General features: G+C 49.2%; 1 protein-coding gene across 1 annotated transcript in view; it reads right to left on the bottom strand.

The window, feature by feature from the left end:
• The window catches only part of LOC118990525 (deleted in malignant brain tumors 1 protein-like), a 62897-nt gene that overhangs the window by 22343 nt on the left and 13361 nt on the right, over positions 1-27193 (bottom strand). Inside the window, exons 6-26 of the mRNA XM_037051120.1 lie at positions 26568-26606; positions 26295-26442; positions 24953-25143; positions 23774-23803; positions 23080-23121; positions 21945-22262; positions 20339-20368; positions 18680-18712; positions 17431-17463; positions 15819-15972; positions 13836-14053; positions 12642-12959; positions 11783-11812; positions 11160-11313; positions 7470-7687; positions 6424-6735; positions 5040-5066; positions 4263-4416; positions 3258-3475; positions 2336-2647; positions 660-710 (exon numbers count right to left, since the gene is read on the bottom strand). Coding sequence (XP_036907015.1) covers positions 660-710; positions 2336-2647; positions 3258-3475; positions 4263-4416; positions 5040-5066; positions 6424-6735; positions 7470-7687; positions 11160-11313; positions 11783-11812; positions 12642-12959; positions 13836-14053; positions 15819-15972; positions 17431-17463; positions 18680-18712; positions 20339-20368; positions 21945-22262; positions 23080-23121; positions 23774-23803; positions 24953-25143; positions 26295-26442; positions 26568-26606 — 3030 coding nt within the window. The remainder of the gene's footprint in view (positions 1-659; positions 711-2335; positions 2648-3257; positions 3476-4262; positions 4417-5039; positions 5067-6423; positions 6736-7469; positions 7688-11159; positions 11314-11782; positions 11813-12641; positions 12960-13835; positions 14054-15818; positions 15973-17430; positions 17464-18679; positions 18713-20338; positions 20369-21944; positions 22263-23079; positions 23122-23773; positions 23804-24952; positions 25144-26294; positions 26443-26567; positions 26607-27193) is intronic.

Genomic DNA, 27193 nt, shown 5'->3' with positions numbered 1-27193 from the left:
TATGTCTACAGCCAAGTGATTCAAGTTCAAGAAAACCAGAGCATGGTGGTTGCTGGATAGTCTTAAAAAACAGGTGTGTTTTCAAGTCAAGACCTGGAAGGGCATCCTCTGGAGATCACTGCTGTTTAGAGTAACCTCCTCCAGTGCTTCCTTTGAAGGTTCGGGTTCATTCCCCTCTTCCCCAACTCTCCTCTGTATATTGTATTTGACTCTTAAGGACCTGCCATGGAAAGGCAGCCGAAATGTGACAACTCCTGGCCGATCACAGAGTCAGGGACACACTAAGCAGCGGTGCCTTCACTCCTTTGTCCTTTATAGTTCCATCCAGGGGAGGGCCGTGGACAGAGATCACTGCCTGGCTGATGCCCAGCCGGCCCCACGTGGCCACACTGCCCTCCCGACTCTGCCCAGGGAGATCTGCGGAACCCCGCCCGGCCTCAGGATGCAAACGCTACGCGCCTCCTCATCTGCATCCAGAGCAGGAGACCGAGACCGAGACCGAGACCTTGAGTGGCTCTGACACTCACTCAGGATCCCCCAGCTAGTAAATGATGAAGCCAGGACAACACACTCAGGGTATTTGGCCTCTAAGCTACTCCCCTCACACATACTTTGTCACAGCAAGATACAGACAATGAGTTGAGAACAAGAGAAGTTACCTGGAGCTGAGGGATGCCCCGTGGCGGGAGGTGCGGAGGAAGGCTGGGCGGCTGTGAGAAACAAACCGAAAGGTGAGGCAGCTCAGGCCCCTTCATTCTTCTTGAATCCAAGAGGTTGACTTGCCTATTGGATCATGAGAGCCCTGTCTTGTGTGGGGAGAAGCTGCACCCAGTCTGGGGGTGGAAGAATTGCCTAGAGTTGCCATGGTTACAGCCGCCAGATGGGATTGCTTTTGTTTCTGTTCTGCCACTGGACACTGCAATGTTGTTTTGGGGATTTTTTCTTTTTGGGTGGGGGGCAAACTATGGTCACAGCCATGCTCATCTAGTGAGGAGCACCTGTCTTACCAATGGCTTTGGGTTTGTAATTCCAAACACACTCTGAGTGTGTGTCTCTTGCCTCCTGAGTACATGGTGGTTTTCCAAGGGCAGAGCCATGGTGTCTCGGAGACAAGCACCGGCACCTTCAGCACCAGGAGGGCGCTGAGGGGAGTGGGCGTGGACCTGGGCCCGGAGCCCCAGGGCCCAGGAGGAAAGGACTCAGAGCTGCTGCCTGGGACCTTTCTCTCACCCCTGACCAACCATCCTTTGTCCTGCCCTGGGCCCTGCTTCCGAACCTCCTGCTTGCTAGGCCCCCTAGGTCTATCTTATGATGTCACACTTAGCATGACAGACATTGGCATGATGTCACACTCGGCACGACTTCAGCTCCTGCTTTGCTCAGATCACTGGTTCCATCCCTGGACTTCTCTCCTCTCCTCCAGAACCTTCCAGTAGCCCACCTCTTGCTTGCCCTTCCTCCTGTCATTGCAGCCTGTCAACCCGGCCAGGTCCAGGTTGCCTCCTCCTAGCCAAACCCTAGAAGGATATGGAGATAGAGAGGGGCTCTCGACCCCTAGCTACTGAACTTGTTTGCAGAAACTCAACGGAAGTCTGGGGGTTGAACCACAGGGACGGTTCCCAGAGGCCTGACTCCTGACCAGCTGGCTGTGAGATTATTCCAGGTGGTATAGCTTCTATCTGAAGAGTTACATATTTATTGCATTAAAATTAAAAAATTCACATTCAGTTTATTCCAATTAAGGATATTTTCAGATGTACCTGGTATGAATTGATTAGATAAGCTAGTGCACTGCATTTGCTCACTCAAGGGCATGCTTATTAACTTTAGAGAGAGGGGAAGAGAGAGAGAGAGAGAAGCATGGATGTGAGAGAGGAGCACCGATCGGTTGCCTCTCATACACGTCCACCCAGGGATGGAACCCGCAGCCTAGGCATGTGCCCTGAATCGGGATTGGACCCGTGACCTTTCAGTTTACAGGATGAGGCTCCAATGGAGCCACACCAGCCAGGGCAGTATTCTAATTTGTAAACTCTTTAACATTGTTTTATTGCTGCTGCATTGATTTTTATGTACTATTTAAGGCAATCCATCGGACTCTCCATTTCTGGTGTTGATATAAAGTGTTTGTGAAATGAATTCATCTAAGTGAGGCAAAAGAGTGCATGTAAAGGGAAATCTTAAGAAGATTAATAGTGTGGGTGTGGCAGGGGTCGGGCAGGGACACTTGTACGGCTGGCGCTTGGGAAAGGGTGGCCGAGGGATAGCCCAGGATTTCCCTGCAGGGCAGTGGGGAATGTCCTGTCTCCCACCCGCTGCCCGAGAATCAACTCACCAGAGCAGATGACACCAGCGTCTTCGTGGTGCCCGCAGTTGTGGGAGAACCAGCCACCGTGCAGACACTGCCACAGTCTGTCTTCCGTCCCCGTGCACTCCACATTGTTCAAAGCAATGGGGCCCCGACCGCGGTCGAAATGCGCTCCCCTGGGGGCTGACACAGCCCTGCCACAGGCCAGCTGCTCGCACACAACCTGGGCATCACGCAAGTCCCAGCCGTCGTCACACACTGTCCCCCAGGTCCCATTGTAGTGCAGCTCCACACGGCCTTCGCACTGGTGACTGCCATTGGCCAGCCTGAGGGCCACCTCTGGAAATGCAGACACATCCCCTTGTCACTACCTTTGAGGAAGACCTGGAATTTCCTCTGAGCTGATGAGCTCTGGGAGTTGGGGGGCTCTGCTCTTACCTGGGCGAGGGAACTGGGGTGGGTTGGAGTGGCTGCCAAGGTAGTGCAGATGCAATTACTATGTCAGTGTGATTTTTTTGTTTTTAGAGCTTTTTTCCCAGACAAGACTGTCCACTTGACAGAGGCCAAAGGAGGCCCCTGGAAGCCCTGTGTGAACTGGGACACACCAGGGATGGGAACTCTCAGTGTTCATGCACTCGGTCAGGAGCAGTGCCCTCTGGGTGGGAGGAATGGAACTCTCCACGCATTTGGAGTGAAGCGGGCTCAAAGCCAGCACGAGCCCAGGTCCCCTTCTCAGTGCAGAGGACGCACCCTGCTATCGGAATGCAGGCGTGTGTGGTCCAGCGACCAGTGTTGGGTGTCCAGCCACCTACTCCAGGAGGATCTAGGGGGTAAACTAAGGAGCAAGAGAACCCCTTTCCCATCCCTAGTCTCCAGGGGCAGAGTTGGCTGTCTGACCTTGCCATCATTACCCCACAGGACTAGGGACTAAGGTGACCGAAGGACCTACCAGTATTATTCTTGTCTTGTATGATAGACTCGTAGGTGGCGTAAAAGCCACTGTTGGTGACGATGTCATTGCTGTGGAAGACCACTGTCAGGTGATGTGAGGAGGAAGTAAATACCGGGGTTATACCAGAACAGAACCTCCCCAGAGAGAGAGATTCACTCTGTGGGCCATCAAAGATTTCAACGAAGTCGTGTGAACAGCCACGGACGTTTTCCAGCCTGCAAAGTGACGACATCACACAGTTTCAAACCACCGGGGCTTTTCCCGCAGTCAGAGCTACTCAGAATGGTTCAGGGAAGGTCCTGGAAAAGCTGTCTGGAACCTGCACCTCTTCACACAGGTTGAAGGAAAAGAACACCCTGTGGGTAGAGGCAGTATGTACCTTTCTGTTCCAAAAGTGTCTTCACATTGAATGTTTCCATTCGGCTGTATTTTCTGAATACTTAGTACAAGTGCACGGAAGATCATTTAAGTTGCGTTGACAGGCGTTTTGGTGAAAAGTAAGTTTTTCTCCCACCCCCTGACTTGCCTGCTCTCACTTCACCCCCCTTCCCAGAAGCAGCTGGAACGAACGGTTCTATCCCCCCAGGCACAGCCTATGCACAGAGGCAGCTGCAGGGCTGGTGCCTGTGGCGTCCTCCTGCAGAGTGTTCCATAGCAGCGCACACCCCGTGCCAGACTCGAGTTAACAGACTGGCTACTATTGGGCAGTGAGGTCGTTTCCAGTCTCTGCCTCCTGCGAGATGCCCCATGATGGTTGTCCACACCGTGAGGCTCTCTCTAGAGGCCAAGTTCCTGGAACTGGAACTGCTGGGTTAAAAGGTCTGTGTAGTCAGATTTTGATCACGATTGCTAAGTGGGCCTCCAAGGCTTGCCTCACCTTTGAGAATTAAATATGGAAGTTGTTCATTTATTTATTTATTTATTTTTGCAGGGGGGATGGGTAGGTGGGTGTGGAACAAGCTATGGAAGAGTAAAGTAAAAAAATCAGAAAATTTTACTCACGCCAGCATGTCAAATGTTAGTTTGACATGAGCCCTGTGGTCCACCTGTATGTCCCAGGCACATGTCACATTTGTGGGGTATTTTTTAGGGTACCAAGGGCTGGTGAAGGAGCCTGAAGCATTTGTGAGCAAACCGCCACAGTGGACATTTTCATCTGCAAGAAACAGTGATGAAACCCCATGTGGAGGGGCTCTGACTTCTGCTGGTGTTTTTAGAGGGGCCCAGAGGGGACAGAGGGAGGGCAGGAGTCAGAAATTGTTCTTGGGCTGCTTTGGCTGGTAGCCAGAAAAAAAACTTAGCTTTGGAGACCCCTCGGGGTTTCTCATGCTGCTCTTTGTCAGTTCAGAGCATTGTGGATGTCCTGCCGGGTGACAGGGCTTCTCTGAGAAGAAATGATTGTGACACACGGTCGAAAGGACTTTATGAACCCACAGAAAGGTCTCAGACAGGTCTCAGCACGTGTGTTAGTGCAAAGGATGCAAAGATGGTGCGAGCCGCAGCACCTTTCCTCAGCACAATGCGTTCTGAAACAGCTTGCTGTAGAAGATCTCTCCTGTTATACGCAAGTCCTAGCTGAGATCAAGAACAAGGTTCCTTAAAGCAACCAACTCTTCTCTGAAATATTGGAATCAGGGTGGAATTTGCTAAACGCCCCTCTTTCCTGCAGCTTCTCACTTATAAAAGGAGGAAAGAGCGTTCATCAAGTTGCTGCAAGAGCTGAAACTGAAAGCAAAGCAAATAGAAACCACAGGCAGGGTCCAAATAAAGCTGACGTACCTGTAGGGGGGCCGTCACCAGTTGACCCTGAAAATACACAGAGAGAAAAATGCCACGGTGAGTGAGGTCTTTTACCCAGAATAAACACTCCTTTGACATATTCAGCAATATGGACACTCGAAGCTGTGATTTCTCTGTGCCCTTGTGGGCAGAGAGGACTCTGGCTCTTCACGAGTTTGGACATTTGCACACCGAGGGCACAGACAAGTGAAGTTTGCTACAGCCCACTGAGGGCGGAGCCTGGGTTTCTAGCATATTCCCGCTCTCGGCCATGTCCCGAACACAACTGGCGCTGCAGGCCTTTAGCCCCCCTCTCTGCAGGCACGGACTCGGAACTCCACTGGCCCAGAAACTGCATTGCTGGTGAACCCGAGCTCTCCCTCCCTCCTGCCCGTCTCCCTATCCTCTGTCTTCTAGCTCCACCACTGTGTCAGTGCCAATGAGCTGCGTTGCCGTCGTTAATTCGAAACAGAGAATTTAATTTGCTCAGGCCCCAAATTCAGGATGAAGAGTAGCTAGAATTCACAGGTATCAGAGGACTGGCGATGGGTTGAAGTGCACAGAGGAGCAGCCCCTGAGGGTCCTGCCTTGGGACTGCCATTGACACCCACGAAAGACAGAAGAGGTGGACAGATGCATTAAGACCGTCACATCCTCCTCAAAGGAAAACCGGGCACTTTTTGTTAGGATCAAGCACGTTCTACTTTGGGCAGATGTGAGTGTAGGAAACCACCCACGTCGGTTCAAGATTGGCCCCCCGTCCGTGCCCACCGGCTTTCAGGCCCTCATCCAGCTGCTGGAAGCACTAAAATTGGAAACTTGTATTTCTTCAGTTGTGCTCACTGATGCAGCTGGAGGTGCTTTGGTGACAGAGCTGAGCTCCTTCTTTCCCAGGGCTCCGTGGAGGCCATACGTACAGAGTAAGGCCCGCCCCGGGATCTTGGCACTGTCTCTGCTGCCTTACCCATGAAGCAAGGATGCCAGTGAGCTCTGTTTCACTGGTCGTGGAGATGAACCAACAGTGTGCACTGGTTTCAGGGCAGAGCCCGGCAGGCGCTAGGCCATCTTCAGATACCAGCTACCAGTCCTACTTGGGAGAGCGTAGATCGGCACCAGTGCCGTGGCATGTCTACCCGGGACTAGGATGGCTGACTCACAGCCTCTAATGAATCCCCACGACCTTCAAGGTGGGAACCTTGACACTTTTACATGAGTATGGCACAATTGAAGGGAAAGAAAACAAATTCTTAAGCAAGTCAACTTAAAACGATGGCTTGAAGCCCAGCGCTCCGTCCTGAGCAACTGCCTGCTGGCATCGACGTCCCCCTTCCCAGAGGCTGCTGCTGGCGGTGCTGTGAGGTGCGCTGTGGCCCACGGGGCTCACCAGAGCAGATGGCGCCGGCGTCCTCGTGGTGTCCGCAGTCGTGGGAGAGCCACCCGTTGTGTGTGCACTGCCACACCTGGGCTTCGTCCCCCATGCACTGCACATTGTCCAGCGCGATGTGGCCGGTTCCTCTGTCAAAGAAGCTCTGAGCCGGGGCCGACAAGGCCTTGCCACAACCCAGCTGCCGGCACACCACACTGGCATCTCTCAGGTCCCAGCTGTCATCACACACGGTGCCCCAGGTGCCATTGTAGAAGACCTCCACCCGGCCCTCACACCTGTGGCTGCCGTTCACCAGTCTCAGGGACACACCTGGGGGACAGAAGGCAGGCTTCTGAGGTGTGGTGCTGTCCCCAGACTCTAGGACCCTCTTTGGATAGAGAATGCCTAGCAGCACGTGGGCACGTGTCCCCGTATTTGCTGTTGGACACTAGAGAGGGCGGCCCTATGTCCCGATCTGCCTAAAACAGTCTGGTTTACGGCTGTTGCAGACCCATGAACGCCTGTTCATTGTTTTAGAGTCTCTTTAAAATTCTCAGAATATCCCGATTGGAGGCTAACTCCCAGGGTCGCCCTAAGCACAACCCACTGGGAGCTCTGAGATTCCCCATGTCCTGATGTGTAAGTGCCGTAGTGGTTTTTGTACTGAATTCAGCCGGAGGCAGGTGGGCAGGTAGCTGCAGCCGGACAGAGTTTTGCTCCAGAGGCTTTGCCGACTGCATGCTCCCTTCCCTCATGGAGCAGCGAGGTGGTCATCTGGGTCTCCCACATGTACTCACAGCCAAGACACAGCAGGAGACTTAGCCGCCTGCTTTCCCAGACAATGTTTTGGAAAGGGACAATGGTTTGGCGAGGGAAAATGATGGTGGGTGTCAGAGAGGTGGGGGGGGGGCAATTGGGGACTGTTGGTGTCAGAGTGGATGTCCCTCAGGCCATCACTAATGGAGGTGGGCTCCACAGGCGAGATTTGGGAAGTGCCTCTTCTCTTTAAGGGAAAGGATACAAATTAGATGTAGCCCCTACAAGGTACATTTCAGGATACCTACCGCTTTCCCTTTCACCAGGCTGAGTGGCTTTGTACTGGGCGTAAAATCCCGTGTTGGTGATCATGGCGTCGCTCCTGAACACCACGGTCATGATGTTCGCAGAGGAGAGAAAGCTGAGCTCTGCCCCGGAGCAAAATCTACCCAAGGAGAGGGAGGCACCTTGCCGTCCGTCGAACACTTCAAGAAAGTCGTAGGGGCACCCATAGACATCTTCTAACCTGAGGCAGTAACACAGAGTTAATCTCCCTAAGGACATCTGCAGAAATGTCTTAAATAAAATCAGTAGTTGCCCTGCATCCAGCCAGAAACTGCCATTGGCCCTGCTACCCCCTTCTAACCACACACTTTGCCAATGGACTTCACCCCTGTCCTTCTCTCGTGGGACTGGCCCAGGTTGGTCCACCTTTCATCACGTCTCACTCGCTCTGTGTCAGCCTCCCCCGCCCTGGCCCCCAGCTGCTATCCAGGCTCTCAGTCTCTCCCACCATCTCTATCTCTGCCTTGAGGGTTCCCTGAAGGTCCACTGACTCTTTACCCCTGACTCTCTACCCTTGACTCTTTATTCAAACTCTGCCACTCCCTGGGGTGGTGGAAGTGTCTGCTAGGTCTCATTGAGTAAAACTCTCACAAGAGCCTGGGCGAGGAGAATGGCAATTGCTATCAAAGCTCCAGGGGCCTGTTGGGTGGGACTTTTTGCCCAATGTGGCGACTTTCTTGGTCATGTGTTTTCCTGACATGCTTCATCTGACCTGGGCGATCAGAGAAGCTGTCGCTCCCTGATCTCCTGCCTTGTGCTGCCTGTGCCCTGTGACTCTCCGTCCGGTCCCCATGTATGCACACACATATAGTTTCAGCGTAGCACTTACCACCTTACCCCAACTGAAACTGCGCATCGAGTTCTGTTTTATTTGAGGGCTAGTTATCTCCCTTTCTAGATTGTGAACTTCGTGGGGGCAGTGAAGTCTGTCTTGTCCAGCACTACAAGCCCATTCCTAGACTGCTGCCCACATAGAGTGGGCTCGATAAACACACATTTAATGAACAGCAACGTTTGAGCCCTGGCTGGTGTGGCTCAGTGGATTGAGCTCAGGCTTGTGAACCAAAGTGTTGCTGGTTCAATTCCCAGTCAGGGCACATGCCTGGGTTGCAGGCCAGGTCCCCAGTATGGGGTGTGTGAGAGGAAACCACACATTGATGTTTCTCTCCCTCTTTCTCCCTCCCTTCCCCTCTCTCTAAATATAAATAAATAAAACCTTCGTTAAAAATTTTAAAAACAAACAGAAGGAACATCAACATTTATCTAACATGATAGAAATGAGGCACACACATTTACATTTAAATAGCAGTAAGTGGGCTTTGATGCGTGTAAGTGCTCTTTGCCTGGTGTATATATAATGGACACAATTACACCTATATGTGAACTGCTGAATTTGAAAACTTGCTCTATGCAGAACACATCTGTTCCAATGAAGCAAAAGCCAAGAACCTGAAAAGAACCAATTTTTAGTTTTGAAAGAAAAAGTGATACTATTTTTATGTAAGGTGCCCTTGTAATCTCAGAAATCATTTCATTAGAAAATAGAGCATAATTCACTTAGGAGAATGAAATAGCATATTTAAATGTGGATACAATTTTGACAAATCAAGTGTGAAGCAAAAGCTTATAGAAGCTGAAATAGAAGAAAATGAGGCAAGCTTCAGTGTAAATTAAGATTTCTTTTTTTTTATTTTGTATTTTATTTATTTATCTTTAGAGGGGGAGGGAAGGAGAGAGGAAGAGAAACATTAATGTATGGTTGCTTCTTGTGTATCCCCTGCTGGGAACTGTCCCCTGCTGGAAACTGGCCTGCAACCCAGGCGTGTGCCCTGACTGGGAATCAAACTGCGATTGTCTGGTTCACAGGCCCGCGCTCAGTCCACTGAGCTACACCAGCCAGGGCTAAATTAAGATTTCTGTCTCAGCACTATTGACAGCGGAGGCGGAGTAATTCTTTGCAGTGGGGGCTGTCTGGGTGGTGGTCCCCAGCTTTCTAACAATTTCTCCATGGATGGGGTGGAGACAGGAGGCGGAGCTCAGGCGGCAATGCAAGTGAAGCTTTGTTCACTCACCCGCTGCTCACCTCCTGCTGTGCAGTCTGGTTCCCAACAGGCCATGGACTGGTCTGTGGCCCAGAGGTTGGGGACCCTTGAATTGTAGGATCCTAGCAGCATTGCTGGCCTCCACCCACCAGGTAGCAGTGGTAACCCCCACAGTGACAGTGAAAAATATCTGCAGACATAGCCAAATGTGAGGCAGTGTAACTGTTCCCAGCTGAGACTCACTGGAGCAAATAATTACTAATTTTATGTCCCAAATAACAGGTGTTTTCCAGAAGTGATAAAATGGTACTGTGTGTCCCAAAATGCTGGAATGGAACATTTCATAGATTTGCACTATATGGTACTAAATCTTCCCACATTGCTTTCAATAAACAAATGTGTGTGGAATGAATGAATGAATGAATGAATGAATGATAAACATTGACTCTATGCCTCACTGACTCCCCACTTTACATTTGAAGGCAGCAGTTTGCCATTCAGATCTTTGCTGCTGTGGCCAATGAGCATAGACGGAAGGCAGTGGCAGAGGTCCGGGACAGACTGTGTGACAATGTGAGAAAGAGAGAATGACCCACATGAGACCAGTGTGGGAAGATGAAACCAGAATTAAATGTTATTCGGAGAAGTAGTTTTGATTAAAAAGCTACTTGTGTATGCATGTGCATAGGACTATATATACATATAAACAGGCACTAAAATAGGGTGAATTCCTTTAAAAATGGGTGATGGTTGGAGAAAGAAATGAGAAGCCCAAGGCATGGAATGAAAGAAATGAGTGGACTGAGGCTATGGAATTTATAGGGGAAAGTCTTCGATAGAGAAGGGGTGGGGGTAGATTTGTGTAGCATCGCAGGGAAGAATGTAGGTCAGAAAGTGGGACAGAAGAACAGATGTGGGTTCAGCCAGAGGAAGATGCTGTGTGCCCAGGTGGAGCTGGCCGAGAGCGGAGGGGCGAGGTCTTCCCGGTGGGTCACCTTGGCTGAGGCTTGTTGGCTTGATGTCAGGGATGCTTGTGAGATATATTCTCTAGTTGCACAGGGCATTGAGCTCAGTGATGAAAAGACTCCCCTAAACTCAGAGGACCAGACCAATTTGCACCTAAAACGTAAAAAGATTTGCCACATGGTGCTGTAGACTGAATGTTTGTGTCCCCTAGACCTCATATGTTGGAATCTAACCTCCAATGGAACAGTATTGGGAGGTGGGGCCTTTGGGAAGTTCATCGGTGAACTTTGGGGAGTGGTTAGGTCGTGAGTATGGCACCCTGATGAATGGGATTAGTGTCCTTACAAAGCAGCCCTGTAAAGCTTCCCTTGTCCCTTCTGCCATGGGAGACAATAGGGAAGGGACCATCATCAGTGACAAAACAGCCCCTCACGAGACACTAAATCTGCTAGTGTATCAATCTCACACTGTCCAGCCTCCAGAACTATAAGAAAGAAATGTCTGTTGTTTATGAAGCTGCCCAGTTTACAGCATTTTTGTTATAGAAGCCTGGACAGACTAAGACACAGAAACGCCTCGTCTTTGAGGAAAGCATGGATCTGATCTAACCCAGCATTTGAAGCAGAGAAAGGCCAAGCTGCTTACTTCAGGCTTGGGATGGTCAGTTCAATGTAGAACATCTCAGCCACGTGTATCACCCAGACACATTGCATGTTGGTGGGGTAGTTTGTAGGGAACCAAGGACTGGAGAAGGAGCCCAACAGACCTGAAATTACTCCTCCACAAGAGTCACGTCGTCCTGTAAAAGCAGACAAGAGTTTCCACAGATAGCGTGTTCAGGACTGCATGTTACATTTTCTCAGGTGTAGAAGCCAGAATCCCACCAAGTTCAACAGAGAATCACTAAATAGGAATGGGTCATGCTGGTGTAGACATGGCTGTGGGTTGGCTGGTGTGCTATTGTACCCCTCAGGGTCTGAGGGAGGGGGGAAGATGTAGGCAGCACCCTCAACTGATTGTAGGCGAGACTGGTGATGGGATTGGACAGCGATGTGGTAGGAGTGAGGTGCCCAGCCCATGCTTCATTAAAGCTCTCCCTGGCTTCCTGCCCTGTGAACCAGGTGAATTCACAACTCTTTTGTGAGGGCGCCAGCCCACCAATTCCTCCCTCTCAGGGAGGCCGGGACAGACTGGTGTTACTCTACTTTTATGAATTACCATAGAGATTCCATCCTTTACAGGTTATACTCGCATTGAAGGAGAGTTACCTTGTGGTACAGAGGCTTGAGGAACAGCAGCTGCAAAAATCAAAACCCAAGACAATCAGGAAAGAGCTTAGCATCATAAAATCATTTTCTACTGGAGTCCAAATGAATGAACCTGCCCTTCCTTGCTCTGCTGCCTGAGAGGACAGTTTTAGATGTCCCTTCATTTGGGAGATGTGGCCCTTAGCTCATGGTCCAAGCCACTAATTCTCAACCTCAGCTACACATTGGAGTCCCATGGGAAGCTTTGAATATAGCTAATGGCTGAGTGTGACCCTAGAGATTCTGGTGTGATTGGGCTAGAGTGCAGCCTGAACCTTGAGAATTTTCAAAGCTCCTCGAGGGGTTGGTTTAGGGTCGGTCTAGGTCACTAACCCCCAGGGTCTAGGTCGGGATGGAGGTCAGACTTCTAATTCACTTTGCAGAGATATTTTGTCCCAGCTATCTAGGGGCATAGGAGTGACATCTGGATCCCAGTCCCCAGCATCTGCTGGCATGAAAAAAGGTAAATTTATGAAATCTAAGTTCAATTTAATGAAGACAAAGAAGCGATTTTCTAGCATGGGCAGGTCTCAAGTAGACAGGTTCTATGTCACACAAGCAAGAACAAAGGCATGTTTAGACTTTGGGAGAGGTTGCAGAGAACAGGACCTGCCTGCCCATTTTGTGGCCCTCCTGTGTGTGGCTGCAGAATGGAGTCAGACTCCCAGCATTCCCTGTCCACCTGGCTGAGGGACATTCACCTGTCGGGTCACAATTCTTAGCTTCCATGGCCCTGCTCTGGGCACAACCTCCACCCATTACCAAGATGCCATAGGCTGAAGGATCAGAAAGAACCTGCCATGGGCGGGGGGGAGGCTACCTGAGCAGATGACACCAGCATCCTCATGGTGCCCACAACTGTGGTTTGACGAGCCAGAGCGAGAACACTGGCCAAGGTGGTCCTCGCTTCCTGAGCACTGAATGTTGTCTAGGAGAATGTCGCCAGAGCCCGGGCCAAAGTGTGCCTTTCCAGGGGCAGCGATGGCCCAACCACAGCCCAGCTGCCGGCATACAACCTGGGCTTCATTCAGGTCCCACAGCTTGTCACACACAGTGCCCCAGACCCCCTGGTGGAGGACCTCCAAGCGTCCTGCACACCATCCAGACCCGTCCACCAGCCGCAGCTCCGGTATGTTTTCTAAACAGAACAGGATTTTGTTTGTGAGCTTGGAGTGTTTTAAGTAGAAAGCATTTCCAGTTCCCATCTTTGTGGCTTTCTGAAAAAATTACGGGGATTCCTTATGAGGACCTCTGAGCCTCAGAGGCCCCACAATCAGCAGGTGGTGTGCTTGCTGGGGGAAAGTTGAACTTGGCTCTGGAATGAGAGGCTATAGGGCCATGGCTGAAAGACTCCCCAGGCCTGTCATTTGGCTGAGTCTGGGGTATGAGGTGGGGCAGCTTGGGGAGAGAAGTGGAGTCTTCAGGAAAGTTTGGTTTGTGGGTTTCAGCACTCTGGACAGTTCCAACATGGCGTGGAGTGAGGACACAGGCGGAAGACCTTCAGAGGATACAGCTTCCTTTCCCCAGGGGCAGCTAGCAGCCTGCCCATCCGCAAGCAGCCTGGAATATAGCACCTGCCGAATCGCAGCTGCCCATGTGACACTCTTAGTGGGGAAACCCAGCAGCTACAGGGCAGAGTTGATGGGCCTAAGTGTGGGGTTTTTTTTGTTTGTTTGTTTTTAAATCCTCACTCTAGGACATGCTTATTGACTTTGGAGAGAGGAGAAGGGAAGGAGAGAGAGAAACAGTGATTGATGCAAGAGGAACATCGATTGGTTGCCTCTTCTATGCATCCTGGCCGGGGACCAAATGCACAATGTAGGCCTGTGCCCTGACTGCAATACAATCCCACAGCCTTCCGGTTTACAGGCTGACACTCCAACCACCTGAGCCACACTGGCCAGGGCAGAAATCGGAGGGTCTTTTAAAACGGAATCTCAGGCACCTGCTAATTGGGAAGTCCCTCAGCCTAGAAAACTGTGTTGTCCTTTAAAGACCCTTTGATGCTTCCTACCTGACTCTCCTCCGCCCTGTGGGACGGCGATGAACACAGCACGAAAGCCAGCGCTGGTGACCATAGCGTCACTTCGGAACACCACTGTCATGATGTCTGAGGAGGACAGAAACGCCAGAGCTGCTGCGGCACAGAACTTCCCCATGGAGAGTGCGGCAATTCTGGGGCCATCGAAGATTTCCACTGAGTCGTAGTGGCATCCGGGGATACTTTCCAGGCTGCAGGGATCAAAGTGGAGGTTGGCAGCATGCTAGAACTTTCTAGATCTTAAAGCAATTGTAGGATGAAATGTTTGGATTATGTTTTAAATCACACATGTGTATATAAAAATATCGGTGAACTTTTTCAGAAAGTTCAGAACTCTTATTATCAGAACTCTTATTTTCTTTGCCCGAGGAAAGAGTGCGATTGATAATTATGACTTAACATAGTAACAGAAATTTTAAAATCACAATTTTAGCCCGTCACAACCTGCAGGAAACATCAAGAAACGCTAATGTGCACTGCAAAAAAAAAATTCTCAGCAGTCAAATGATCAGCATGTAATCGACACCGCAGCCAGTTTTTTTCTACCTCTGCATCTCACATTTTCCATATCCGAATTCTTGGGTAGAAAAAGATAATGCTTCTAAAATAATAACATCAGCATAGAAGGACAGGCAAAAGTAGATTTACAGTAGTGAGTTCATGAAACAGAGCTTTTTCTTGTATTCTTGGTATTTTTTCTTTTTTATGTAATTGTTGTTCAAGTACAGTTTTTTGTCTTTTACTCCCGACTCAGCCAACCCCTCCAGCCCTCCCCATTTCCCTCCCATTTCCACGCCCCCTGTAGTTTTTGTCCATGTCTCCTTTATACTGGTTCCTGCAAACCCTTCCCCCTTTCCCCTGAAATTCCCTCCCCTCTCCCCTCTGGTTTATTAATTACTGTATTATTTCCCATACTAACATCTGAAATCTGCGTTTGCCCAATCCTGTATAGAAGAGTATTTGCACTTTGGTGATTATTCAGAACGGATGCACATGAGGGGTGATTTTGATGGAACAGACAATTGATAACATGATAGACCCTGGGGTGTGAGCTCAAGGATTTCATTTTTTTGTAGGCTGTGTCCATAGGGTAGCATGTTTCTAGGCTATTCTCTGGCATCGGCCTGTCTGACTCCATAGACCGGGCGTGTGAAAGGCAGATTATCACAGTATTGGATGGCATGGCAGTGTCGGTACCACACACAGGAGGTAGGGCTTCAGGGACACTCTGGTTACAGGATGGTGACGGGCTGGGGCTCTGACCTCAGACAGACGTGAGGGTAACCTCGGACAAGTGAGTTCACCTCTCTGAGCCCCAGGTTCCTCCTCTCTCATGGGGATGACAAGGACAGAGACAAAAGTTACAAAGTACACAGCACAGAGCCTGACACACAGCTAACACTCAACATGTGTCAGCTCTCATTTTGGGTCATGGGCATCAAAAATATCAGTGGCTTTGGAAAATTGACTCTCTTCATGTCAGAAATGAGGCAATGATTCCGCTGGTTCCTGTTCCTTTGTGCCAAGATTCAGAAGATGCAGGCCCGTGGCTGGCGTTGTGGGCCGTTGTTCATGTGCAAAGGCTCTTACTGTCAGTTTGAAATTTTGATGAAGGAAAAAGAAAGTCCAAGTGGACAAATATTGGTACCCAGTGTACAACAAGGGCAAAGCTGGTGAGGAGGATTTTTGTGGCATTTTTAGCAAAAAAATATTGAAAGAAGAATTATTGAAATAAAGTAACAAATATAGTAATAAATAACACTGAATTTTTCACACCAGAAGTGACTCATTGGCTAGTACTACAAAATTAACTACAGCTTCAACATAGAAAAAAATTCATGCTTCTTCCAGTTCTATCCCTAAAGGTTTTCCATTTAAATAACTATCTTTATGATGATTTCACAAGCCAATACTCTTATTTACATGGACTCATTCCCCCAAAAGCTGTTTTCTTACCTCAAACTCGGAATCTGGAGTCTGATGCGGAATTTTTTATCCACGTGGATCTCCCAGACACACTGGATGTCTGTCGGGTAGTTTTCTGGATACCGGGGAGTAGAAAATGAGCCAGAGAGACCAGAAATGACCCCTCCACAAGAGTTGCTTCCTCCTGAAACAGCAAGACAAAGGACATCAGGATCTGTCCACAAGGTGTCCCTTGTGTGACCTGAGCAATGAGCAGCTCCCACCCGCCGGCTGGGTGCCCTTACCAGTGGCCCCTGGGTGGGGACACACAAGGCTGTCTGAATAGAACATTTAGCCTAAATGTCTCCTGGGCAAGAGAGTCCTTTGGCTCTGATTCTGATGGCTCAGAAAGTCTTGATGTGTGAGAGTTCCCTGCCTTCCCCTCTTCCTCATCATCTGAGAAAGAAAATATTATATTTGTCCAGCCCATTTACAATCTCTACCTCTTTCTGAAGTGGAAGATGTCTTGCTGGATGGGAGAGAGGCAGAATCCACGAGAGACACAGGCACATGAGAGGTCAAGAGGAGGGACAAAGAGCCAGGTGCTGTCATGTCCCTGGGGGAGAGGAGGTTTGGGGGACAAGAGGCTCTAGAACAATTTTGTGGTCTGACAAATGGGTGACACAGAGGGGAATGTTGTGGCCTGTTTGGAGAGGTTATGACCGGGACCTCCTTTTAAGTACTTTTCATCACTTTTCCTAGGTAAGCTATGTTTCCTTTATTCAGTATCTACTAAGACTGGAACTTAAAGGTTTTTGGATTTATAAGGGTTAAACAAGACAACAGTGATATCTAATCCTTCCATATAAACCATCTTATTAATATAAATAGATTCCACTTACACACACATATAGGACATATGTACATGTAACATACATGTGTAAAGCAGCATGCCACATAAAAAAGCAGGGCACGGAATCATTAAATTATTTAAGAGAAAATTTCAACACATAGTACACTTTACAGACCTTCTCCCTAAATTATTAAGTTACTTAATTTTATTCTTTCTGTCCCCCACACCTTCACCCCGGCCAACTTGGAATCATCCCAGAATCCCACAGATTCCTGGTCTTTTCTGCGATGGATGTGGGATGTGGTGAGGCGCCCAGTCCTCTGATAGTTCTAGTGTTGATTGCATTGGTAGGTTCTAATAACCAGGGTCAGGTCAGACTCACACTGGGACTCGGACTTCCTGAAACCTCTGCGCACGGCAGGGTATGATGGACCGGTGCCCGCCAGGGTGCCGCTTCCGGGCTGCACCCAGAAAAGGCAGGCTGAGTGTGGCCAGATGGGCTGAGCCACATGCTTTCCAAGTCTCTAGTCGCCCTCCTGCCTGCTCTGACCCGGACAGGTCCACATGTCCCCTTCCGAGCCTGCTTCTTTTGTCAAAAAAGTCAATATTAACAGGCTTCAGATGTCCTGATGCCCTGTCTCTCAGCAAGGCCATGGTGAGGATGAGGGTGCTCCTCCAGCTGAGGCCCTGGCTGTCCTGGCCTTCACCATGCCAGTCTCCTTGTGCCATGGCCTGGGCACACTGCCCAGCATCTAGTTCAAGCGTTCTTTTAGCATGGAGCTACCATTTCAATGGAAAACAAGTGATTACCTGTTATATGATCCTGAGAAGCTGTAGAAAGACCTAGAAAGGAAAAAAACGGGGGTCAGGGAGTTAACAATGATAACAAGATGGCTCATTTCACTCAGTGTGGCCTTCTTCATTTCCCTGTCTTCCATGGAATTTTAAGCTTAGCTGAGTTACATGAAATAAGAAAACTACAGATGAATGTTCATTTGAATATCCACTGCCCTTGACCCTAACCATGGCCCTTGGGCTTTAGACAGCCTTCCCCCTCTCACTCATGACCCAACACATAAAGCTGGCCATCTCCAGGAATGCCCAGAACACATCAAGGTTTTCTCCAGGCAAGTGGCCAAGAGAGATGCTTCTGCCAATGACCTGTGACCTGTGTGTGTTCTCTGAGGCTCTGTGGGGACAGCCAGGTGCATCCAAAGAGCAAGAGACAGGGCTTGAAAATGCCAGTTCCGACACCGTGTAATCGAGTTATCTTCAGGAGGCTTCTCCATCTACCTAGTCCTCAGCAGCAAAGGTCTAACAAACCCACTTGTGCAGAAACCCCCCAGCAGGATGCCCTGCTGCCGCACAGAAGCTCAGAAATGCCCGCTGCTGTACAAGGGGATTCCTTCTCACTCACCCCCAGCATCACTTCAGAATTTACACCACAGGCGTTGGTCTGCTTTTTCTAATCTTTGCTTTTTATTACAGATGAATACCATTTAATCATTAAGTTATAAGAGCTTTGAAAACAGATGAAGGTCATAAAATCCCTAAGAGCACGTTCTTAGGGGTCAGGCTGATCAGTGTCAAAATTTGGTTCTACCATTCACCTGCTGAGTGAGCTTAGGAAAGCTGCTTAAACTTCCTGCATCTCACATTTCTCTTCTGTGAAGTGTCATATTAAATGCCCTTCTTGTAGGATTGTCCTGGGGATCGCCAGTTATCCAAGCAAAATGTCTCCCCAGTTCTGCTCTAGTTTTGCCTGGTCTTTGTGTAGTGGGACCAAGAGACAAGTGTAGTCAATGAGACCGGTGCCCAAGGGCACCCACAGCTCGGGTGCAAATCCACTGGCTAGTCCTGGACACACTGCTAACTTTCTTATCTCAATTACCCATTTGGAAAATGGTAAAAATCAAAGTATTTGCCTCAAGAGTTATTGTGGGGATTAAATGAATTATTAATGCAAAGAGCTCAGAACAACATCTGGTTCTCAAAATTTATATGCACTTGACATCAATAGTATCATTAAGTTGCTTGGACTAGAAAAACATGGACATACCTGGAAGTGTGGAAGGAGGCAGGTCTTCTGCATCTGGGTGTGTGAAGAAAGGCAACAGGTCACTCTCTTTAGTGAATTCAAAGCAGGGAGGATGTGGGGTAAGAGGGGTATGTGTGGGGGGAAGGGAAAGGACCATGGGCTTTCTGGGCAGGAAACCAGAGCACCAGAACTTCCCATGGGCAATTCCAGCCCTCCTCTGGCAGGGTCCTTGGTCTCAGGGGCCAGGGCACAGCAGCTGGAGGGGACTGCTTCTCGGGAGCCAGGGCTGGCTTGCCTGGGGCCCCTCTAATTCTGAAGCACCTGGAATACTTGTTAAAATGCAGATTCCAGGGCCCCTTTTCAAACTGAGTTAGTCGTCACCTCTGGGGTCGGGCCCTGGATTCTGCATTGTGATGCCCCGGGTGGTGCTGGTGCACACAAACATTTGAGACCTCCCATGTGCACCCTGGAGCTGCAAATGGCAGGACCTGAGTCTAAGCCCAGGGCCAGGGTAGAGCTAAGGATTGTTTGGTGAAAGAATTGATGAGTGAGTGGATGAAAATTTCATCTGGGATACATAGTTTCAAAGTGCTTTCGTACACGACATGGAAATTATTGCCTGAGAAGGGGGAGGTTACCTAAGCAGGTGACACCAGCGTCCTCGTGGTGGCCGCAGTTGTGCTCCGCCCAGCCCGAGTGGGCGCACTGGCCCAGGTAGCGCACCAGGCCCCTGCGACCGTGAGGACTATGGGGTCAGGGAAGAACATGGCCTGCTCTCCAGCTTTGGGGTCTGTCCCCCATATTGCTCCTGTATTTCTGAGTCGCGGGTGTCTTTAGCCAGTTTAATTTTATTTCAACGGTTCTGAGAGATTACCTTTTATGTCAGGCACTGATGACGCTGCTTAAACCAAAGAGCTATGGTTCCCACCCTCGGGGAGTCTAAAGCCTACGTATTAGTCAGATATGGACACAAGTCTAACGCACTGTTCCATGCTGTGATCCATGCAGTGAAGAGAAAGAACAGAGAACAATGCGGAGAGGCAGTCTGGGCTGAGAAGACCCTTAAAACAAGGAGAAGTGGTCTACGGCCGTACCACCCTGAATGCGCCTGATCTTGTCTGATCTTGGAAGCTAAGCAGGGTTGGGCCTGATTAGTACTTGGATAGGAAAACAGGGAGAAGGAGCTGGTCAGGGAGGGAGTTGGGAAAGGCCTGCGAGCCAGAGAGGAAAGCCATTTCATTCCTGCATGTAAATCTCTCTCTCATACACACAGTCACCAGCACATGTAAAAAAAAAATCAGAAGTAATAAATCCAGATGAGACTTTTGAATTACTTCTCAATGGTGAGAAAACCTCTGCACTTTAGAGAGAGGATGAACTTTGAGCTGGGAGAAGAAACAGGCCCAGGGCCAATCAAGACAGCTGCCATTTTAGTCCCATCAAAAAAATGCCCTGGCTGGCGTAGCTCAGTGGATTGAGCGCGGGCCTGCGAACCAGAGGATCGCGGTTCGATTCCCAGTCAGGGCACATGCCTGGGTTGCAGGCGGGTTCCCTGCAGGCCAACTCCCAGCAGGGGACGCAGGAAAGGCAACCATACATTGATGTTTCTCTCCCTCTCTCCTTCCCCTCTAAAGATAAATAAATAAAATTTTTAAAAAATGTTTAAAAAGTGTGACCTACCTGGGTTGTTAATAAGGGATTCCTCCCCATCTGTTCACACAGAGAATCGTTAGGTCAGTATTTTTTAGAAATCCTGCTTTTTCATAACTGAAGACAAAGATTTTTAATTACATCCTTATAAGAGTGTATTGATGTGACACAGGGAGCGTTAGTGCCTTTAACTGACTTCATCTGGGGAGAAGCGGTTCCCCCGTGGGCCTGGCGGGAAGCTTGGTCTGGTTGCCAGTCAGCTCGGGGTTTGGAGAACGTGGCCAGATGTCACGGGCATGTTTGTGATGACATGGCTCAAGATGCCGACTTTGTGGCAGATGAGCTTCACTTTGGGAAGTCTTTGGGGGCCCCTCAGATTTAGACAGTCACCCTCCAGAAGACTGAAACTTGGGAATGACATGCGCCCCCCCCCCCCGCCACGAGGCTGTTGGGCCACACATAACATGATGCCACAAAGCAAAAAGATGGACAAATGAATGCACAGCAAACAAGGCAATAATTATAAATATACGCTCCCAATCAGAAGTCACAGGTAGCAGCAGGTACTGACATGTGACTGAGCTCCTTCTCACATGGGCAACTCTGTGACAAGGGCCACTTCCAGTTATGGCTACTGATTTATCCAGCTGCATTAGGCATTACGGCTGCTAGTTTATGAAAAGCATCCCATTATCAGAGATGGGTATTAGTAGACATTCCAGAGGGGACTCAATTATTCCTAGCTAATTGTTTGCACATAAGTCTACAGTGTTTTTAAAAATTGTCACAGGGTGATTAAAATGAGCCGTTTTAGTTCACTGATTTCCTCGGTGATATGACTGAGTGGGGAAAATGGTGGTGAAAATTGCCAAATACGCAGCCCCTGGCCGGGTGCTATGACAGTGCTTTACAGAAGACAGTGCGAAACCTTCAGCAAATCTGCCAAACAGCAATTAGCTTCCTCACTCTACAGGAGACAAAACTGGGCGTCTCTGTGTGTTGCCAGGGCAGCGGAGTGTTGGCACCAGCTCTCCAATTCAGACTCAGTTCTTTCCAGCTGTGAATTCTTCCCTAAGGGGACTATACCAGCTGCCCTCTGAAGGGAAAGCCTACTGATAAACTCCTTAAAAATTCCCATAATTAGCCCTGGCTGGTGTGGCTCAGTGGGTTGGGAGCTGGCCTACAGACCAAAGGGTCTCTGGTTTGATTCCTGGTCAGGGCACAGGCCTGGGCTGTGGGCCAGGTCCCCAGGTGGAGGCACACAAGAGGCAACCACACGTTGATGTCTTTCTTCCTCTCTTTCTTCCTCCTTTCCCCTCTCTAAAATATAAATACAATCTTAAAAATATATTAAAAATTCCCATAATTAAACACCTGCTTTGTGCATGTCTGTATCCAGTCAAGCACACAAACCTTTGGTAATTCTTACTACCAAATTAGAAAATGAGGAGGTATTATTCTGAAAGGCTAACACTTGAAATCTTATCTGTTTAACCGAGTCAGAAGAGCTAAAGCAGAAACTGAATGATATGTGTTTGAACATCCCGTCTTCCCCCCTGGGCGACTCTGAATTCCAGCAGTGAGGTCTTGAAGTTCTTTGAAACTGGCAGTGACTCTATGAAAGAGGAGAGGATACCTGAGCAGGTGACACCAGCGTCCTCGTGGTGGCCGCAGTTGTGCTCCGCCCAGCCCGAGTGGGCGCACTGGCCCAGGTAGCGCTCCACCCCGGCGCACTGGAGGTTGTCCAGGAGGATGTCTCCAGACCCCGGGCCAAAGTGGGCCTGCCCGAGGGCGGACACAGCCTGACCGCAGCCCAGTTGCCGGCACACGACCTCGGCTTCGTTCAGGTCCCACAGGTCGTCGCACACGGTGCCCCAGGCCCCCTGGTAGAGGACCTCCACTCGTCCTGAGCACCGACCTGAGTCGCCCACAAGCCGAAGCTCGGGCCAGTCCCCTGTTGGCAGAGACCCGGTGACCACTGTCCTCTGGAGACAGCACACACTTCCTGTGAGCTGGTTGAGCTCCCTGCCCCTGCTTTCCTATTAGGGTTGGAGAACTTGGTAAAGGTCAGTCAACTAGTCAATCTCCTGGGTGGAGGTCTGATCGATCATCAGGGGGGTCCACATCCCATTTAACCTAAAATGGTCATGAACTGAGTAGCTATGGGGTCAAAGAGATGCACCGATCTGTTTCAGCTAGACGCAGAAGAACATTATATATAATGTGCACCGCGGGGTGTGGCTTTGTGAGGTGTTTCGTGGGAGGGTTGGCATACTGAGCTGATCTCTGAAGAAACTGACGGAGAAGCAAAGTGAGTCGCCCCACACCTCACAGCTGAGTTGCAGGTCTCCTAATTCCAAAGTTCACCGTTTTTTCCTCTGCTCTTCCATCTCACTGCCTCTGGAGCGGCTCTGACACTCCACTTCCTTTTAAGAAGTCTACGAATGATGTGGGCATGAGCTTAATTACGGTCACGACTAGCCATGTAAAGAAAAGATCGAATCGTCCCAGAAGGCATTGTAACCTGCTCACTTTCATGACTTTGAAAGGCTCTGATCAAATGAACTTTGTATTCACCCAGGAATGCTAGAGACAAAAGTTCCTAATAGTTTTGAATGGCCCTAAAAAGTTTGGCTACAGTCAACTGGTCCACTTGCAAATAGAAAAACCAACTGCAGTTTGTCCAGTTTCTGCCTCTGAAGTAGACATAGATGCAGGTGCCAAGAGGCAAGGAGAGCGGGTAAAGAACAAGGATGCACTGCAGTGCTTACCTGGCCTTGCTGTTACCATCAGGGGTGTTGCTGTTGGGATTGCTGTGGGTATAAGAAAATAGTCTTAAGCAAAAAGGGAGAACTTGGACGAGACAAGATGGCAGCATTCTGAGATAACTCTTCACTCAACATGGAGATTCTGGCAGATTCCTTCTCCCTGTCATCCTGGTAAGAGGTGACCTCTGAAATCAGACCTTTTTTACATGCAGGCCTTGATGCTTTTCAGGTGTGTGGGATCCAATGGAAACAATATTCCCCTTTTCTGCCCAGTCACCAGAAATACAACAATTGGTGCCCTTCTGTGCTAAAATGCACTCACCATCAGGTTCTTCTGGGGAAAATGGCCATTTCTCAGCATGCTTCAGCTTCATTTTATTGCTGTCAACTTTCCCAAAATGTGGAGTGTCTGATTAGGTGTGTTGTATTGTGTTTTGATAGAAAATCAAATCAACAATGACGAATATGCAGTGACCCAGTTGTTGATATGTGTGAAAACTTTGTTCCCCTGTGAATGAGCATTATACTTGTGCAAAAGCTTGTGGACAGAACCCTCGGCTCCAGTAGATTTGCGCAGGCAATTAGAGACGTGTGTGAGAGATCAAACCGAGACAGGAAAAGCACCAGGAGTGGGGACAGAGGGAGAAACGTGACCCAGGGATGAAGATTTTATGCAGCCGCGGTAAACATGACTCACCGATCGCGCGAGGGGTCTGTGGAACCAGCTCTGCAAATACAAGGAAACTGTCAATAACTAATTAATGTCAATGATGGTGAGTTCCCCGGGTCTACTTTGTGACATAGAGCTTCCCCGCTGTGTTTTATAGCGTGTTCCCCACGCCTTCTCAGTGAATCACCCTGGCACTTGCCACAAGACCATCTGAACAGGCTAAGGCAGATGCTAAGAGAACCTCTGCAAGTTCAGCCTCTTCTCTCAATGGTAAATAGCGAAGGACCCATCACTGGGTGACCTTGGAACAGTTAATGACTCTCTAAGCCTCAGTTCCCTCATCTGTCAAAAGGGACGAACCACCGGTTTGCGTGGGGATTAAAGAAGGTAACACATGAGAAGTGCTGAACATGCTGTCTGGCACTAGATAGGCTTTCAGTAAGTGCCAGCTGTTATTTTGATCACTGCTGTGGTCATGACCTGACCTTGAGTACCCTGCTTTTCATCAGAACCCTTGACTTAGCTCCTGTCTGCCTTCTTGTCACACCCTGACCCTTCGTCTGTGTACTCACGCGGCTCTCTCACCTGCCTTGCCTGCCGCCTATCTCTCTATTCACGGCCTTGCTGGATTTAAAGACAAATCTTAGGTCATTTCCTATATTTTCCTTAACACTCTTTTTGTACTGTAGGTGATTCTCTTTCCTAATGTCTTTGGCTGAGATGCATGCCCACGTTCATTTAGTATATTCTGTTTGTTTGCCCTAATCTCCTATATTTTATTTGTCTTCTAATTGTGTCGCCCGAGTTTGTCTGGAACTCACTCTGCATTGTGCACGAGCCTCCGAGGCTGACACCACACCTTCCTGTGTAGGAGCTAACACACCCATCTGGGGTCCGCAGGAACTGTAGACACGGCTTCCTACTGAGGTGACTTTAACAAGGGGCTTACATAAAACTAAATAGTTCATGGTGCAGCTGCCAACCTCTGAGCATTTCTGATGTCCCCCATAAGTGTTTTACTCATGTCATGTCAGGTAGGCACACAACACACCTAGCAGGAAGGTTGCTCCACTGTCCCCATTCCACAGGGAAGGGACTGAGGCATAGAGAGGTCAAGTCTCAAGGTCCCAGAGTAACGATGGGACTATAACTGTCCCCAGGCAGACAGTCCAGCTCCAGGCGCTTGACCTCACCCACAATTCTTACCTTTGGTTGTGGAATAGTAATAAGCAATGAAGTTTTTCCCTATGTTGTTGAAGCTTCGGAAGTACTTCAGGGTCATCAAACTGGAGGAGGACGAGTAGGTGAGGTAGAAGCCAGAGCAGGTCTTCCCCAGGGACTTTGCTGAGGATGGAGGACCATCCAGGATTTCAAAATATTCATTGGTACAGTCCAGGCTGGGGAAGGAAACGGTGATGGGGGTGGGGGTGAGCATCTCAGTCTCCTCCCCAGCAGACCTGGGAGGTGTGCTGTGAGGCCGCCCTCGGGTAGTTACTATGAAGGAGCTGGGGATAGATTAAAAGCTTGTCAGGCAGTAAAAGGAAGGATGGGTTCCTTTCCTATCACTTTTCCTCTCCAAGAAGGAACAGGATTTTAACTGGAACAGGAAAGAGGAGGCTGAAGCTCTAGGTACACCCCTGCTGAGACCCAGGCTGCAGGAACATCAAAGCCTAGGGCCAAGGGCAGAGCCAGGAAAAACCAAGCCAATTGATCTTCTGGGCAGGAGGTGGCAGAGGCCTCTCGGTCTGCCAGTATAGGATGTGGCTCCAGGCTCCGAACGAGCCACATGTCAACTTTTGCCAGCCCACCTGCAGTCTGATACCAATCTGCCGGCTTGCTTTGTGGAAGCTGCCTGATTTTAGCAGCTGTTTTCTTTTGTGGAGTGTTGTGAACTTTTGTCTACATGCTGCTAGTGCCACAATCAGAAACCCTTTTCCATGGCTCAGCTCATGAGCCCTTTGCTCCAAGTTATTGTTCCATTAAGCAAAATGCCAGAGTAGTATGTAATTCAAGTTGTTCCTGGGAGGTGTTCCATAAGACATTCACCTATGAAGAACATCAACCTTGACTACGACTTCAGAATTTGAGATTCTCCAGTTCAATGGGCCTGTGAGTCCCTGGAATCTGCATCTTTAGCCAGCAGGCTGAAACACACACACGCACACACACACACACACACACACACACAGTGTCTTAATCTCAATCCTAGTGTCTGTCACACACATGCCCACCCATGTATGTACACACATCCATGTAAAAATGGTGAGAATTGAGTGAGAAGTCTATAGTCAAGTTCACAGTATTGCACTAATGTCAAGTTTGTGTTTTTGATATTGTTCTACAGTTATATTAAGGTACCACCAATGGGGGAAGCTGGGTAAATGGTACACAGAGCTCATATTTTGGAAACTTCTTATATGTTTATAATTATTTCAAAACAGAACTTAAAGACAGGAAGGACTCTTTTAGTTGTGAGAACCAACCGAGGAAATAAGTGCTTGGACTTTCAGAGGGCACCGCGCACTGACGTCACGGACTGAGGACTCACTTCAGGTACGGAAACGCCAGCAGTACATGGTCAGACGCATTTGCCCTGATCTCCCAGACACACGTTACGTTGTCGTGCATTGTGTTCTGCGGGGGATTCCTGATGGCTCCAGATGAGTTGGTAATAACCCTGCCACACTGGGATTTTTCTACGGGCAGAAAGATAGTTTAGAATTTCCATTTTTTCATGAATCAGTTCACTAATTTTGTAATTCACACAGTTTTTACTTTTTTTTTTTCCAAAATTCAGACACTTTTGTGACCAAAGTCTCACCTTCAGGGACCGTCCCTTCCTTGACAGCCAATGAGTGACCTGTCAGACACACAGAGCACATATGTATGGTCAGTGGGCACTGTGGTCCCCACCCCCGTCTGCACATGAGACCTGGGAGGGTTTGTAACAGACACACTGTGTGGGCCCCTCCGAGAACTACGGAGTCGGTCTCTGGGAGAGAGGCCAGAGCATGGAGGGGGATAATGTGTGGGGGAGAAGCGTTGACCTAGAGCTGCCCCAGATGTTGGTGCCTTGGTCTCTTGTCAGATACAATAAGACGTTAAATTGTGAGGGTGGTTAAAAAAATAAAAGGTGCGAAATTCTGGCCCCTGTAGCCAATTCCCATGACCCAAGTACCTGGAGTTACAAGGCTTCGATGTAAGAATAGCAAGAGATACTGATTCATGATCCCTTTCATCTGCTGCTCAGAGATGGTGAGTCAGGGCCGAAGGATGCTATGGATCTTCCTCCATGTCCCTAACACCTGTCTAACCAACCACACTTGGCCCAGAACCTCCCACTGGAGATTCTCTCCCAGGACCAATACATTCCCACCTACTAGAGGTGAAAACCCAGGAGGGAATACGACTGAAGCTTTACCAGACCTTGTCCACCCAGCTCCACTC

This window comes from Sturnira hondurensis, unplaced genomic scaffold (genome assembly GCF_014824575.4).
Source record: "Sturnira hondurensis isolate 20B ecotype Veracruz unplaced genomic scaffold, ASM1482457v3 Scaffold0007208, whole genome shotgun sequence".
In the NCBI taxonomy this organism is placed as follows: Eukaryota; Metazoa; Chordata; class Mammalia; order Chiroptera; family Phyllostomidae; genus Sturnira; species Sturnira hondurensis.
This window is presented reverse-complemented; position numbering and strand designations above follow the sequence as displayed.